Raw genomic sequence first — 14,044 nt, forward strand, 5'->3', positions numbered from 1 at the left:
ATCACTCCTCACCCCCTTGCTCTCCCATCTTCGCCGCGTTTCGTTTATGGTAATAATCCATAAAATCCATATAATCCCAATCATCCCAATCATCCCAATCATCCCATAGAGATGTTTAATGGGCCTGTGTGGTCCTCCGTAGATCATTTAATCTTTTATTCATAGCTACAGAAGTGCAACTACATCTCTAATCTTAACTAACCGCGAAACAAACATCCAAAATTTCACTTCTAAATTCCTCTTGTCACTTTCTTCAATTCTTTCTTCTAATTCATTATTCATTCGTACACTCATTTACTCAATTCTTTTCCCCCTCCTTCAATCAATTTCCTTTCTTGTCGTACTCAATTCATAACTAAAAGCTAATCCGTGTTTCAATTCTTATTACGAAAGGCAACAATGCAGGAATAGGAGAGGGGTCGACCGCGATTGAAGCGTCGTTCAGGGTTGCTCCATCGCGTGTTAGGACTGGAAGAAAGAATTGCAAGAAGTGTCAAAAATTTCATCGTCTTAACTCTGCGACACACGAATCGGGGGATATCCTGGTATTATGGCAACATCAGATAGATTGCCACGGACCACACCAGGCCTGGGACTACCATTCGAAGCATATAATAATTTTCAACATGATTCCCTTACAGTCCCACGTCAGTTCTCGGATTCTGCGAGCGTCGGTTCATCGGAGAATGCTGCCATGAAAGGGACAAAGAGAGCTGGTTCTCAGCATGCCGTTCGACCCAAAACCTACTCGTCCGCCTCTTATAGGACCTACAGCACCCAAAACACACAATCGACAACTAGCACGCATGCACAGAATCGAGCAGCTCAAAGGGAAGTTCGTTCCCTTCCTTGTAAGTTATTGGCCCACAGTCGAACTCTCGACTTGAGCTTACCTGTCAAAAGCCTGGATAGATTCATATGAAGACAACGACCCACCATCGCAACCCAAAAGAGTTTCCACCCCTTCGAGAATACATCCAGCTCAGCATAATTCTACACCAACTCAATCTTCGCGAAGAATATCTCTCGATGGATATGTTGACTCCGATGATGATACGTACAATGCCATAAGCGACAAGAAAGTAGAGACAGGTTTCTTTGGAGGTTTGCGCGAACCGGTCAGAGGTAGGAAATGGGATCATGCTAGAGACGCGGAACCTGTCATTCTTAGGGCTGGGGTACAACCAAATGCAGCTGTATGGCGAACTTTTATCAAAGCATCATCGTATGGTGTGCCCGAAGGAGAGGATCGCAAATTAGTCGATCCGGCATTTTTAAATAATTTAACTCCCGGTTACGATAGACCATGGTGCGGGGATCTTGAGAAGGGTGAAGGTGACGATGATGATAACATTACATCTCTCATATACAACAAAAGGAAACGGGAAACCTTTCTAAAACGCGTGCAGGTAAGCTCCACACTCTGCTTTTGGAATGAATGATTGGCTAACGGTATCTAGCAAACCATTCTCATGAACCCCTATGTTCCCCTTATTTTTCGACTGATTGTGCTTATAACTTCAATAATCGCCTTGAGCATTGCAGGCTCGGTTCATCATCTTTCGAATAAATACTCCTATTCTCAAAGTCCATCTACAACTATGGCAATTGTAGTAGATGTGATTGCAATTCCGTATACTCTCTACATGACCTGGGATGAATATACGGGTAAACCTTTAGGCCTTCGAGCACCGAAAGCCAAAATTCGACTCGTTCTTTTAGATCTCTTTTTCATTATTCTTGAGGCTTCTAATTTGACATTAGCTTTTGATGCCATATCAGACGACAACGGGAGCTGTAAAGTCGGAAACACGGGATATAATGGTGTGGTGTGTGATAGAGCTAAAACACTCTGTGCCATAATAACCATAGCATTACTCGCATGGGGGATGACTTTTGCAGTTAGCATATTTCGGTACGTTCCTTCGTCTGAGGTGTATGTCTTTTCAACGTTGCTAATGTTCTATCAGGCTTGTAGAAAGGGTGGGTGGTCGAGAAGAGGCCGAATGAGTACATACTATCTCTGTCTCTTCAGACAATATTTTTCTTTAGTAAATATGGGCCAAGTGAAGGCAAGGCGTTGGGTATATATCAGTTGGGTTGAAAAAATCAGAAAAGCAAAATTTGTACATTTGGAATTGTTTACATGTCAGCGGACACTGAGACTTGAAGCTACTCTCATCGTCTCAACACTAATGCGATAATAGGAGTAGATGAGAGCACCTTTTTCATTTGTTATATCATCATTTAGATATAGATCTAAAGCATGCGAAAAGAAACTTTATTTAAACGCCAATCAGGATGTTTTAAGCCACGAACGCCTATCATTCATTTATTTCGTCCGCATACGACTACAGCTTTAAATGGCTTCATCTATTTGAACCAGGAGCTGCTTCTTCGCAAGCAGCTTCCCCGCACAAGTTTCATGTACCTATGTGCCAATGTTTGTAGGTCTCGATGAATGATGAGCAGCACAGAGAGAGTAATAAGTAACTTTACCCGACTCCAATGTAAATAGCATTCAATACAATTCCTTCTTTCTCATTCAAGCTATTAGAATTGCATTCACAGTAACATTGCTATCTTCGATACTAATCCGGTATAATCTCCCAAAAACTTTAACAAACACAATCGAAGTTCTGGGAACGATCTAGATCACATTCTCATGCATTAGTTGACCTTACGTAATCTAGCCCGCATACATACCCTGGCATTTTGCATGCAGCGTGATGGCGATCAAATCTCCAGGAAGCTATCATCCCACTACAGAGACTTAGTTGGTTTACTTTACATTCTCTTCGTTCTTTTGTGTGTACTTACTTATATTGATTCCAGTTGACTGCTTTTGATTTTGAAGATATTCGGATTTCAAAGCTTGAGAGAAGTACATCAACTCAATTCACCGTTAGCGTATTTATACCTAATCAAGGTTAAGCTTGGTGGACTGCCAAGGAACAAAGACAACGGCCGATATCAATTTGAGTTCTTAAATAGATATCCGGGCAAAGAAAATCAAAGTCTGCCCTTTCAAGAAAATCGATTACAAAATCCGCCGGTCAACAATCACAAGCGCATCTACTTGAGAGGTAAGACGGGAGTCAGAGACATGATGATCTCGCCCAATAAACCATGACAATGGCGGGTAACAATTCTGAAGCCAGCTTCATGAACAATGGCCACACTACTACCAACGGCGGTAATAACGGCAGTCGACTCACTTTGAATAATGAACTGTCGGGGCCGGGTCTGCTTAGAATTGGGAGGTTCAAATTCAGAGCAAAAATGGATGATCTACCACAGTTCGTTGAGTTCATCTTCTTTACCTAATTTATACACTGACCCATAGTCCAATAGAGATTGGTGGGTTGCATCAACTGCATTCCCTCTCATCGCTGCCACAATTGGGCCCTTGGCAAATGTTTTGTCAATTTCCGCTCTGGTTACAAAATGGAGGGCTGACCTACCCGATGATGGACAATTGCCATTTGGTGCTGATGAAAATGGCGTTGGCATACCTGATCCAGAATGGTGGGAGATCTTTGAAGAAACTCACGAATGTTACTAATTTGAGATTTAAGGGAAATCGTCCTAAATGCTATTTCTCTTGGATGTGGGTTTGCTGGCAATCTTTTCTTGCTCCTGAATTTTATGCGCAGGGTCAGGTATATCGTCGCATTACCTCTATCGATAATCTTCTGGTACTTGTCTACTGGCATCGTAAGTCTAAGGTCCTTGTACCAATTTCAATTCTAACATGTATTTCATAGCTTATTGGTATCTTATTAGCTATGCACGAGTACGTCCCGCCAATTCGTCCTGGTCAAACTTGGTCTCAGGGATTCTGGTCCGCAGTTATGGCAGCTTCGTTATATCTCTTAGGGTCAATGGTTCTCATGGTCAATATGCTCGGCTATTTCCTCGGTCATTACCCACAACATTTTGAACTCGATGACGATCAAAGAACTTTGATCTTACAAACCATGATGTTCTTTATATGGTTGGCTGGTGGAGCTGGAGTTTATCAAACGGTCTGTGGCTTTCAATACGCCGATGCTCTCTATTTCTGTGATGTCACAATCTTGACGGTCGGTTTCGGAGATTTCGTGCCTAATAACAGTCTTGGTCGAGGGCTTCTTTTTCCATATGCTGTCATTGGTATCATCTTCCTTGGTCTTATGATCAATAGTTTGCGCAAATTCGCTTCTAGTATGTCACAGGACAAGATTGTCAAGCATCATGCAATGCGTCAACAACAAGAAACCTTTGGTCGTTCAGTCACGAATGAGAAAGAGATTCGCGACCGTCTCGGCTTACCTCCCAAACCTGACATACATCGCCGTGGTGCAGTGGGAGATTCTTCCGGAGCTTCCGGCTCAGGTTTAATGCGTCGTCCTTCGCTTGACCAGTATGGTCATTTTGATATTCAAGGCCAGAACATCACTTTCCATCAAAGGAGAGCCTATTCATCTGGTGGTCGAGGGGGAGCTGGGCTGACACATAATTCACTCATTCCTCTTAGTCGCGACGCTAAGCTTCATAAACATGCCGAAAACAAATCTCCCCGAGTAAAGTATGCTAAGCGTCGAGAGAAATTAATTCTACTCAGAGAAGAAAAGGATCGTTTTGATGCTATGCGCCAGATTCAAACAAATGTACGAAAATTCAAGCAATACTACGCACTATCAATGTCTATTTTCGCCTTCTCAATTCTTTGGTGCGGAGGTGCCACTGTTTTCTGGAGAGCCGAAAAGCGTGAACAAGACTTAACATACTTTCAGGCTTTGTATTTTTGCTACGTTTCTCTTTTAACTATTGGTTATGGCGATTTTGCACCGAGATCCAATGCTGGGAAACCATTCTTTGTCGTTTGGTCTTTGATTGCAATACCTACCATGACGATTCTCATTTCGGATATGAGTTCTACAGTTATAGCAGCCATCAATCGTGGTACATTCACATTAGCCGATTGGACGATTATGCCTAAAGCGGGTGTTTGGCATGATTTTCTCATGAATCACCCAAGAATACATGCATGGTTGTCGAAAAAGACAGATGAAAGAGAAGCTAAAAAGCGTATTCGTCATGGTTTCGAATTGCAAAATCCTGACGATAGACAAATACCTATAATTGACGATATCGGTCCAGATCCAGAATCCTCTCTGGGTCAGGTTGTTGAGGAAATTGAGGAACCTTCTGAACATACCGAACATGATCTAGCCCGAAAATTAGCAACAGCTATCAAACGCGTCGCGAACGATCTACGAGCTGAGAAACCAAAGGCATATAGTTATGAGGAATGGGTGGAGTTCACTCGCTTAATCAGATTCAGCACGCACAATGCGAAGGAAGTTGAGGAGGAAGAGGAAGATGAGGGATTGGTCGAATGGGATTGGATTGGTGAGGATAGTCCGATGTTAGCGGATGTTAGCGAGAGTGAATGGGTATTAGATCGGCTGTGTGAGAGCTTGAATAGGTACACGAGACGACAGGGAAAAATTACGAGAGCGCAACAGGCTGAGATGGATAGGATAGAGGAGAGTGAGAGGAAACATCTTCACAGGAAGGCGAAGCACAGTTTGCATTATCCTGCACATCCGGGACCGAGAACCCCAAGTCCGGAATTGAAAAGGGGGTCGGGGCAGAGTGGGGGCGGAGATAGCTCGAGTTGGAAAGGCGGCTCGGTTGATAGTAAGGTTGAAGATGTGAATGATGATGCAGATGAAGGAGTAAAACGGCATGTTGTCTTTATTGATGATGCTGGTGATAAAGAAACAAAAAGTCACATATCACCGTTTAGTAGCGGAGAGGGAAATGGGAGTAGGGGCGGAAGTCAATCTCTCGTGAATCCAAGCCCAGCTATTCTTAGAAGTAGCAACGGAGATGGAGATGAAGATAACGATAAAGATATGACTGAAGTGCTAGGGGGACCCGGTAGAAGTCAAATCTTGAAATGACAGCATTAAGCGAATGAGTAACGAGTGCAGAGCGCAACGTAACGTAAAGTAGACATTTCTGGTGCGTAGCTATTGGTGTTTGGAGTGGGTTTTTCCTAGGCGCTATAAGTGTATCCTCAGTATTAATGGGCCGGTGTCTGTATGTCTTGGCGTTAGAATTAGGATGAGCTTATCAGATAGCTTATAGTGTATTGACACATTTTACACATTACAATACAGGAAAGTCATCGGTGGTATATCTTTATATCTTTCAGTTCAGGGTAGGCCGTGATGAATTTTGCGGTGATGTATGGGAGCTGAGGTTGTGATGATGAGAAGTGCTGAAATGTTTCGTAGGTGAATGATGGAGTTATTGGCTATTTATCTAGCAGTTAAGTGGAAGTGAAATTTCTCAGTGTGGGTTAAATAGTTGGGGTCGATATCACGTCTATCAGATTCACATATCATCATCATGCATGGTATAACAAAATCTTCTTGATTGATACTACTATGTACTCATTTGACATTTGAAAGTACGGAATAAATTCTTTTTGAAATAAATCAAAGTACCTATGTGATCAACTGCTCCTCTGGTATCCAGTACAATCCATATAACGACTCTTCGAATTGAGATGTGAAAATCAAGAAAGAGACAGAGAAATGGAAATAGAAAGAAGTGGATATCGATTACCCCTTTCCTTTTATCGTCCCCTACGCCTAGTTTACGCCTACGCCTATGCTGTGTCCCAACACCGCAAAAAAAGATAGGATATTAGATCTTCTTATCACTAAATGTGAGCGTGAAAAAAAAAACACAATATCCGAAATCAAATTCAAATTCAAATTTTAAATCAAAACTCCCAATCCCAAAAAGAAAGCCAGCATACCCCAAGAGGCGCTCATCTTTGCGACATCATTCGTACTAGTAGTAGTAGCCGCGCGCGTAAGACTCTGCGCGCTTTGTGCATTTGCGGTTCCGTTTGTGGAGGTGGAAGAGGTGGAAGTGGAGGAGGTGGTTTCGCCGACATTTTATCGGTGATGAATTTCGCGGCGGCGGTTCCGTAGGTGGTGACGTAGGAGAGGTGGACTTGGAGGGAGTTGCCGGAGTCGCAGAATCTGATTGGGGTGTTAGAGTGGTTGATGGGGGTTGGGACGTAGAGAGGGTAGAGAGGGTAGGCGAAGAGGGAATGACTTACTCATCTTGATCGTCACAATAAGAGACTGTTTTCTCGGCAGGACAGGCGGCAATATTTTGACGGGTAAAAAGTCCATTGTTCTTGGCGGTACCGGCGTTGAATGTTTCGGCTGGGACGTGGGATGGATCGCCCATTAGAACCATTGCCACGACTGAGTTTCGGTTAGTCAAATTCCCTCTTCTCAAGTTCCAAATCGTCAATAAGAAAAATAAAAACTCACCATTACTACTAATATTCGCCGACAACGCCTGAGGATTCCCAGCAAACCCCGTTTCAGAAGTCCCACACATAACATCCGCCGCCACCTGCGCACCCTGCGAATACCCCATCACTGCCATCTTACTCCCGGGACACTTTTCCGCATACGCCTGTACCAATTTCTGCATGGCGGCTACGCCCGACGCTTCAGAGGCTTGATACTGCGTAAGTGTAGCTGGATAATCTACGGATTCGGAGTCGGAGCCGGGAAGAGAGGCTTTGACCATGGTGGCGACGGAGCCGATGATTCCCTCGCCGGGGCTTCGGTAGAGGCGCGGGCAACGATCATGTGGATTGCCCCGGCGGGAACGCAGGCGGAGGAGGTGCTGGAGGTGCTGGAGTTTGCGCGGGGGTAGTGGGGTGCGGAGATGGTGGATGCGGAGGCTAGGGTTGTGAGGGCTAGAGAGAGGAGGAGGGATGGGGAGTACATTTTGATTTGATTTTGATTTCGTTGATGATGAACGGTAATGAAAGAATGGTAGACAGCGCAGCTGGTACTGGTATTTGTATTCTGAGATGAATGGAGTGAAGATTGATTAACCAAAAGATGAATGAATGTAACAAGAATGCTATGTTAAGAAAACAACGGGAAATAGATATTATATAAGATCTCCCAGCCCTATAAGTTGATCATTATGAAAGACGACCCGTTGTGGTATTTTCGTTACATTTCCGTCTTTGGGATATCTTCACGAATCCCAACTCAGTACAATATGCCGAGCGATGGAAACCATCCCGTGTAGTGGCTGAACTCAAGCACTTGTAGTGGATCATCTGTACTCCCAGGCATGATCAGACTGAAGAATTTAAGACCAGAGAAGCGCTTCCACCAAAATGTTCTCTCGCGATCAAAACCCGATTAGGAAATCCCTAGGTATTAATGTCGCACGAGTCATGGCATATATTTAATTTACAGGGAGATGCTTTCTCCAACAAGAACACGTGATTGATAATGCTGTGAAACAAATGGAGATATGAATGTCGTGCGTTTCAATGCCGGTTGTTGTCTGTGCTAGGAGGTTTAGGATTTCGGATGAAGAGTATGAAGGAAAGGGCTTGGATTTAAATGAGCCAATCGCAACTTTGCTTTCGGCCTGTTGGAACATTGATCGCCTTCAAATAAGTTATGAAGATTTCCAAGACTGTCTAGAAAAGTCGATAATTCTCCTTGTGTACCCACAAATCCCGAGGTTAAATTGACAACATTGTGGATGGAAGAAAATGCTTCCAATGGGGACTTGGGATGTCTGTTTCCATGAGTGAAGTCACGTAAATATTCCAAAATAAGTGGCTCTTGCTCTCATGCTATATATTTGAGATTATAGAATGACGGGTCCTCGATCTGGCCTTCGCCATCAACAATGCGATTAGCTTTCAAAATGGTGAAGTATCTGCCTGCCCAGAATTTAGATCTAGTCAAGATTTGCGGTGAGCGTCGAGAATTATAATGAACTGGTTGTCAAAATCATAAACGATGTACTCTACTCTCTTCCAGACGGGAATTCAACAGTATTGAGTCCACTTGGATGTGTTTACAATGGTATTTTGCTACGACGAACAAAATTGACATAAAGCATATTGATTATGGTTATGCTGTCACCCTTGAGACATCTGCGGAGCAGTTCTTGTCTGATGATTACGTCTGAGAATCCACCAATATGAGCAAAAAGTAAATGCACCATCCACGGCACTTATTGAACTGTCGTTGTCGATATATAAGAACGGTACATTCGGAACTTCTTGTGTGGCAAGCCGAAAAGTATATCACGATAGAGGCTCCTGTGATGACTCCGTGTTATATTTACTTGTACTCATCTCATTTGGACAATGGCAAGATAATATCCCAGTTACAAGCCATATAAAACAAGGACTTACAAAAGAAAATGTAGCTCAACGGCGTCAACAACACTCGTTTCTCCTGCTCAAAATGCTAGAGAGTGGTTTCATTCATCTAATAATGGCGTGTCGCTACCAGCACATCGAAGAACTATCTTCGGTATCGATAAAGTAATTAGAAATGGTGTAGACATACTCGATACAGATAATCTCTCAGGAGCTTTGGAACCGATATTCATGTTGCTGGCTTTTTCATGATTAGAATTGTTGAGCCGGGATTAATTTAAAATCTAGCTACTCCGAGGCCGACGTTGAACTCCGTCACGAAACGGTATTGCTAATCCTCTATCAACCTGTGTTTTCTCGACACATCTTTTCAATTTTTCTTATTATCTTTTTGGTCCTACATGCAAATTCTAACTAGCTATCATTGTAATGCGATAATTGTTTAAAACTTCTATATACTCAATACATATGTCGATCCGCAGAGAGACCGGACACGGAGTTGTCCCACGGAGACGAAATGGCAAACAGCCCGCGTGTGAGCCATGCAGAAAAGCAAAAATTTCTTGTGATCATAGTCTTCCCGTATGTGATCGATGTAAGCGACGGAAAGCATCGGCAAAATGTATATACCTCTCAGCTCCTATGACCCGTCGACCACCTACAGGGGAATCCAATACAAGTAGGGAGCACGAACAAACTGTCGGTATTCTGTCAACCCCCACTCCAACTCCAGCTCCAACTCCTTCTATTATATCTACAAATGATCACCTGCTTTCTCCCGATAGTAGGCCCACGGAACCAGGAAGAATACAATCCGGGGGTTTCTTTGGCCCAACAAACTTCTCCGCTGTATTCGAGGAAAATCGGGAGAATATCGGTAACGATATACAAATCTCCAATGACTCTGGTGCACTTCCATCTTATGATAGTCTCCAGACTCATAACTTCCTGATGCTACCCGGAAATGCATTTGGAGGGTCCCCACGAATCCAGCTCGGAATCAAGATATTGCAAAAACTGCCCGACAAACGAACATGTGACCATTTGCTGAAATGGTTTTTGGAAAGGAAAGGCGAGTGTAGTCCTTATACCCCAAGACTAATTTCGGCACAAATAGTATATTCTTTGTGGTCTCAATGGGGAAAGGAGTTTAAAGAGCCAAGACGTCTCGATGATATGGAACGTATCTAACGCATCTATGCAGGAACTCCGAGCATCATTTACAGGAGGCAGAGGATTACCAACCTTGGTTAGACAGTATTACAGGACCCAATATGAGATGGGAGTCCGTGGGACTCATATTTGCGGCTCTATGTCAATCCATTTTGTCGCTATCTGAAAGAGATGCTTTTTTTACAACTCAGCCTGGGCAAAGGAAAGACCGAAAACATTTCGCTCTAGAGTTGAAAGATTGCACACAAGCTTGTGTCACATTGTCTAATTATATGGACTACATTAATACCGTCATGGTGGGACTTTTGACTCAAAATCTTATAATTGCTACTGTAATCATGGGCGACGCGAGTTTGATTGTTTGGAGACAGATAGGAGACTTGGTTAGCATGTCAACGGCACTTGGTCTCCATCGCCAACCGGATAATGATGGACCCGTCACATTCTTATCCGAGTGTAAAAGACGTTTATTCACGATAATATTCAATGTCGATAAAAGTTCTGCCCATCTTACAGGTCGCCCACCAGCTTTGAGTTACCGCTATACACGGTTCCGCTTCCCTCTTGACATCGACGATGAAGTATTTGCTCAAGGTCCCGAAGCTCTTAGGAAAGCTGCGGGGAAATTAGACGCCAATGGCTGGAATCAAGAAGGCAGAATGACAAACGCAACGTACATTCGCGCTCACGGCTATCTTACTATAATCACCGATGAAATTCTCGAACTATCTCTCACTGGTAATATCAGCGATACCCGCATTACCGATCTTCTAGCTCGTCTACAAGAAACCTACGATGGTTTTCCCTGCTACACCCATTACCGTCCTAACGACGTATACTCTCCTTTGATATCTGATAGTGTACTATGGCGTCGCATCGGTCTGCGTCTCGCATATCTCGAACAACGACTCACGCTCGAACGACTCGCTCACAAATCTCTCCTTCTCTCCGGCCAATCCATTATATCTTGCGCTCTCGAAATGCTTCAACTGACCGTCCTCTTCTGGGTCCAACGCGATCGCTTCGTCGAACACCATCATGATTACGATTGGATGCTGATGTGTTGGGGTGTTCCCTCCAGCGGAGTCTTGTGTGTAGAAATCCTTAAACAGATGAAATCGCCGCATGAATCGACGATCAAACTCCCGACGTCGGAAATTGTGCAGAACTTAAGTTTGTTGGTTGGGTTTTTCGAATGGATCAAACCGAGTGCGGGGAATTATCTACTGTGGGGACGTATGAGTAAATTGGTGAAGAGGATTCTAGATCAGATTTTGAATCATCGAGTTGGTGGTCGTGGGAATTCGCAGGGACAGGGACAAGAGGGGAGAGGAGTGGAATAGGGTTGGTTGAGGATGGGAATGATGGGTTGGGAGTGTGAGAATGGAATGGGAATTGTGGATGTGGGGTATTATGGGAGTAGATGATCTAGATGCAATGGGTGATGATGTGGGAGCATTTGGGAATCTGGATTGGTTGAATGAGTTAGATTGGAGTAGAGGACCTTGATGAATTTAGATGGCCTTACTTGATCCAAAATTTAATTAAATGTTAATAATATAACGTACATATAGAGAACTCGGACATATGGGGAACTCGGACACTTTTTCAATTATTCTATATGCGATCTTGTTCTACAAGTTATATAATCCTCCAATTCCAATTCCGAATCACTTAAACTATTCTCTAGCTTTTCTTCTTCAATCTCTTCTTCTGATTCTTCAATTGGATATTTGCATAGCTATCCTTATGGCTTTTTCTCCTTCAGTTTTTCCTCCACCTTATATACCATTTTCAATACTTCCTTAATACTAAAAACAAATTGACCTTGTAATTTAACTCTTTTGCCTTTAATTCTCTTCTTTCGAATTTTAATTACCTCCTGGGTATTAGAGAACTGTTTCCAAAATAAAGCTATCTTAATATTTTGAGATTCTACAAGCCTAATCATTCTCTTAATATATTGATAAGTTGGCAATACAGGAGAACCACTATTTACTAGAATTGTATTAAAGATCTGATTTGCTTGCTTTAGTTCTATTCCATCTGGAGGAGAACTCCTGAGTATAGACAAGTCTAGATCTTGATTGGGGGTTTTCATTTGTAGAGTAAAAGGTTGCTGGAAGGAATTAAATAATAATGAATCGAATACTTTTCGTGAAGCAAAAGGTATTAAATCAGTTCCTCTTCAACCAGCTTTAATATTAGAAGAATTCAATACTTTTTTTCTAATATTTTGAAAGAATTCTATCCATTCAGCTTTTTGGATTTGCTTTATACTAGTTCGAGAATATCGATTAACCTTTAAAGTATAATATCGTTTTATTAGTCTATACATTGTAATATCAATGGCTGAAGCAAATAAAAGCAATGAGAAGGTAATATAAATAAATCAATATCATTATCTATATAGAAAGCAATAAAGCTATCTATAATATAGCTTGAATAGCCATCTATAATCAAAGTCGAGATTGGTTATCTAACACTTTCTTGGATTCTGATTCAAAAACCCTTTTTAATTATTCTAATCTATAACTATTTGAGGTCCATCCATTTGTATTAGTAGAGAACTGCCAGCTTTGAGATATGTCTTTTAAAATCCATACAGAATTTGTATTCTAAGCCTTGAAAATGATTATAGGTGATAGAGTATTTCTAGCTATATTGATATATTCAAATACAGTTATTTATTCTTATTTACTAGCTATAACTTTCCAATTTGATTTCTGAATAGAATCAATTATTATATAAATACTTTGAGTATTTCCAATTCCAAATTCGATTTCATTTATATTATATATATTGTCACGGATCGCACCCAATCGCAGTTGTGATCGCTTATGTGCGTGCTTGCGCATATGCACGATCATGTATATATAGTTAGTATATAGAAGTGTTCTATAAGCGTTTTACTTTTAATTTTGTAATTGTAAATTCTAAGAAGGGATACGATGACTCTCACCTGTACGTGGTGTATCCTACAAACCTTTGATCGTGCGATCGGAGAGCTAAGTAGAGTCAGCTGGAACTGGGTGGTGGTTGTACACTAATCGGAGGCTGTACTGAGAGCAAAGGTATATATAGCTAATCACCAGAGGGTAATCGCAAAGATACTTAGAACAGAGAACTATCAACAAAATGGAAATAAAAACTATTCGATGGTGGAAGGGAGATGAGAGCGGGATTGATATGGAATCATGTTTTTACAAATCTATATAGAAAATAAAGCTAGAATATATCACAACAAAATATCTGCAAAGCGAAACTAGTCCTTGAAACAATAGATAATAAAGCTTCTATAATATAGTTGAATCTAACTGAAGCTTATATTGAGAATAAAGCCGATATCTTTAATTTAACGAACGAAAATCGATAGAATACTTCTGAAACACTAGTATACAGAGTTTTCATAATCTAATAATATATATAATCCGTAAGTATACCAAATCAGATATTTACAAATAGTAAGGGGAGTAATAAGAAGTATACAAAGGCTAGAATAATATCTACTGAGACCAACAGGAGTATATATAGAGTAGGAGAAGAAATGTTTTTAGTACCTTATTTTCGAGTGTGTGGAAGCAATATAGTGGTAGAGAAGTTCGATATAGGAAGAACGCTTTTAGTAAGCCATACTCAACA

General features: G+C 41.8%; 4 protein-coding genes across 4 annotated transcripts; 3 read left to right on the plus strand and 1 right to left on the minus strand.

Moving 5' to 3' along the window:
* Positions 1 to 550: 550 nt before the first annotated feature.
* On the plus strand, positions 551 to 2,010 carry EAF02_007593 (uncharacterized protein; the record flags this gene model as incomplete). The annotated part of the gene is made up of 4 exons (XM_038903641.1): positions 551 to 851; positions 904 to 1,409; positions 1,461 to 1,915; positions 1,971 to 2,010. The coding sequence occupies 4 exons, from the start codon at positions 551 to 553 to the stop codon at positions 2,008 to 2,010; spliced, it is 1,302 nt and encodes a 433-aa protein (XP_038756455.1).
* Positions 2,011 to 2,796: 786 nt separating this feature from the next.
* Positions 2,797 to 6,345, plus strand: EAF02_007594 (uncharacterized protein). The gene is made up of 4 exons (XM_038903642.1): positions 2,797 to 3,299; positions 3,355 to 3,528; positions 3,579 to 3,717; positions 3,768 to 6,345. Exons 1-4 carry the CDS (start codon positions 3,130 to 3,132, stop codon positions 5,952 to 5,954), a joined length of 2,670 nt encoding a protein of 889 aa, XP_038756456.1. The 5' UTR covers positions 2,797 to 3,129; the 3' UTR covers positions 5,955 to 6,345.
* Positions 6,346 to 6,832: 487 nt separating this feature from the next.
* Positions 6,833 to 7,614, minus strand: EAF02_007595 (uncharacterized protein; the record flags this gene model as incomplete). Its single annotated transcript, XM_038903643.1, has 3 exons — positions 6,833 to 7,049; positions 7,130 to 7,280; positions 7,350 to 7,614. 3 exons carry the CDS (start codon positions 7,612 to 7,614, stop codon positions 6,833 to 6,835), a joined length of 633 nt encoding a protein of 210 aa, XP_038756457.1.
* A 2,083-nt stretch (positions 7,615 to 9,697) lies between these two features.
* Positions 9,698 to 11,745, plus strand: EAF02_007596 (uncharacterized protein; the record flags this gene model as incomplete). The annotated part of the gene is made up of 2 exons (XM_038903644.1): positions 9,698 to 10,412; positions 10,496 to 11,745. 2 exons carry the CDS (start codon positions 9,698 to 9,700, stop codon positions 11,743 to 11,745), a joined length of 1,965 nt encoding a protein of 654 aa, XP_038756458.1.
* Between the last annotated feature and the right edge of the window lie 2,299 nt (positions 11,746 to 14,044).

The sequence above is a fragment of the Botrytis sinoallii genome, assembly GCF_014898435.1.
Source record: "Botrytis sinoallii strain Bc 23 chromosome Unknown BSIN_013, whole genome shotgun sequence".
Classification (NCBI taxonomy): domain Eukaryota; kingdom Fungi; phylum Ascomycota; class Leotiomycetes; order Helotiales; family Sclerotiniaceae; genus Botrytis; species Botrytis sinoallii.

Excerpts from the sequence above, each read along its gene's own strand:
- EAF02_007594 (XM_038903642.1), top strand. The coding sequence starts at position 3,130 with ATGACAATGGCGGGTAACAATTCTGAAGCCAGCTTCATGAACAATGGC. Across the intron at positions 3,300-3,354 it reads AAAATGGATGATCTACCACA|AGATTGGTGGGTTGCATCAA; the intron begins GTTCGTTGAGTT and ends ATAGTCCAATAG. Across the intron at positions 3,529-3,578 it reads GGCATACCTGATCCAGAATG|GGAAATCGTCCTAAATGCTA; the intron begins GTGGGAGATCTT and ends TTGAGATTTAAG.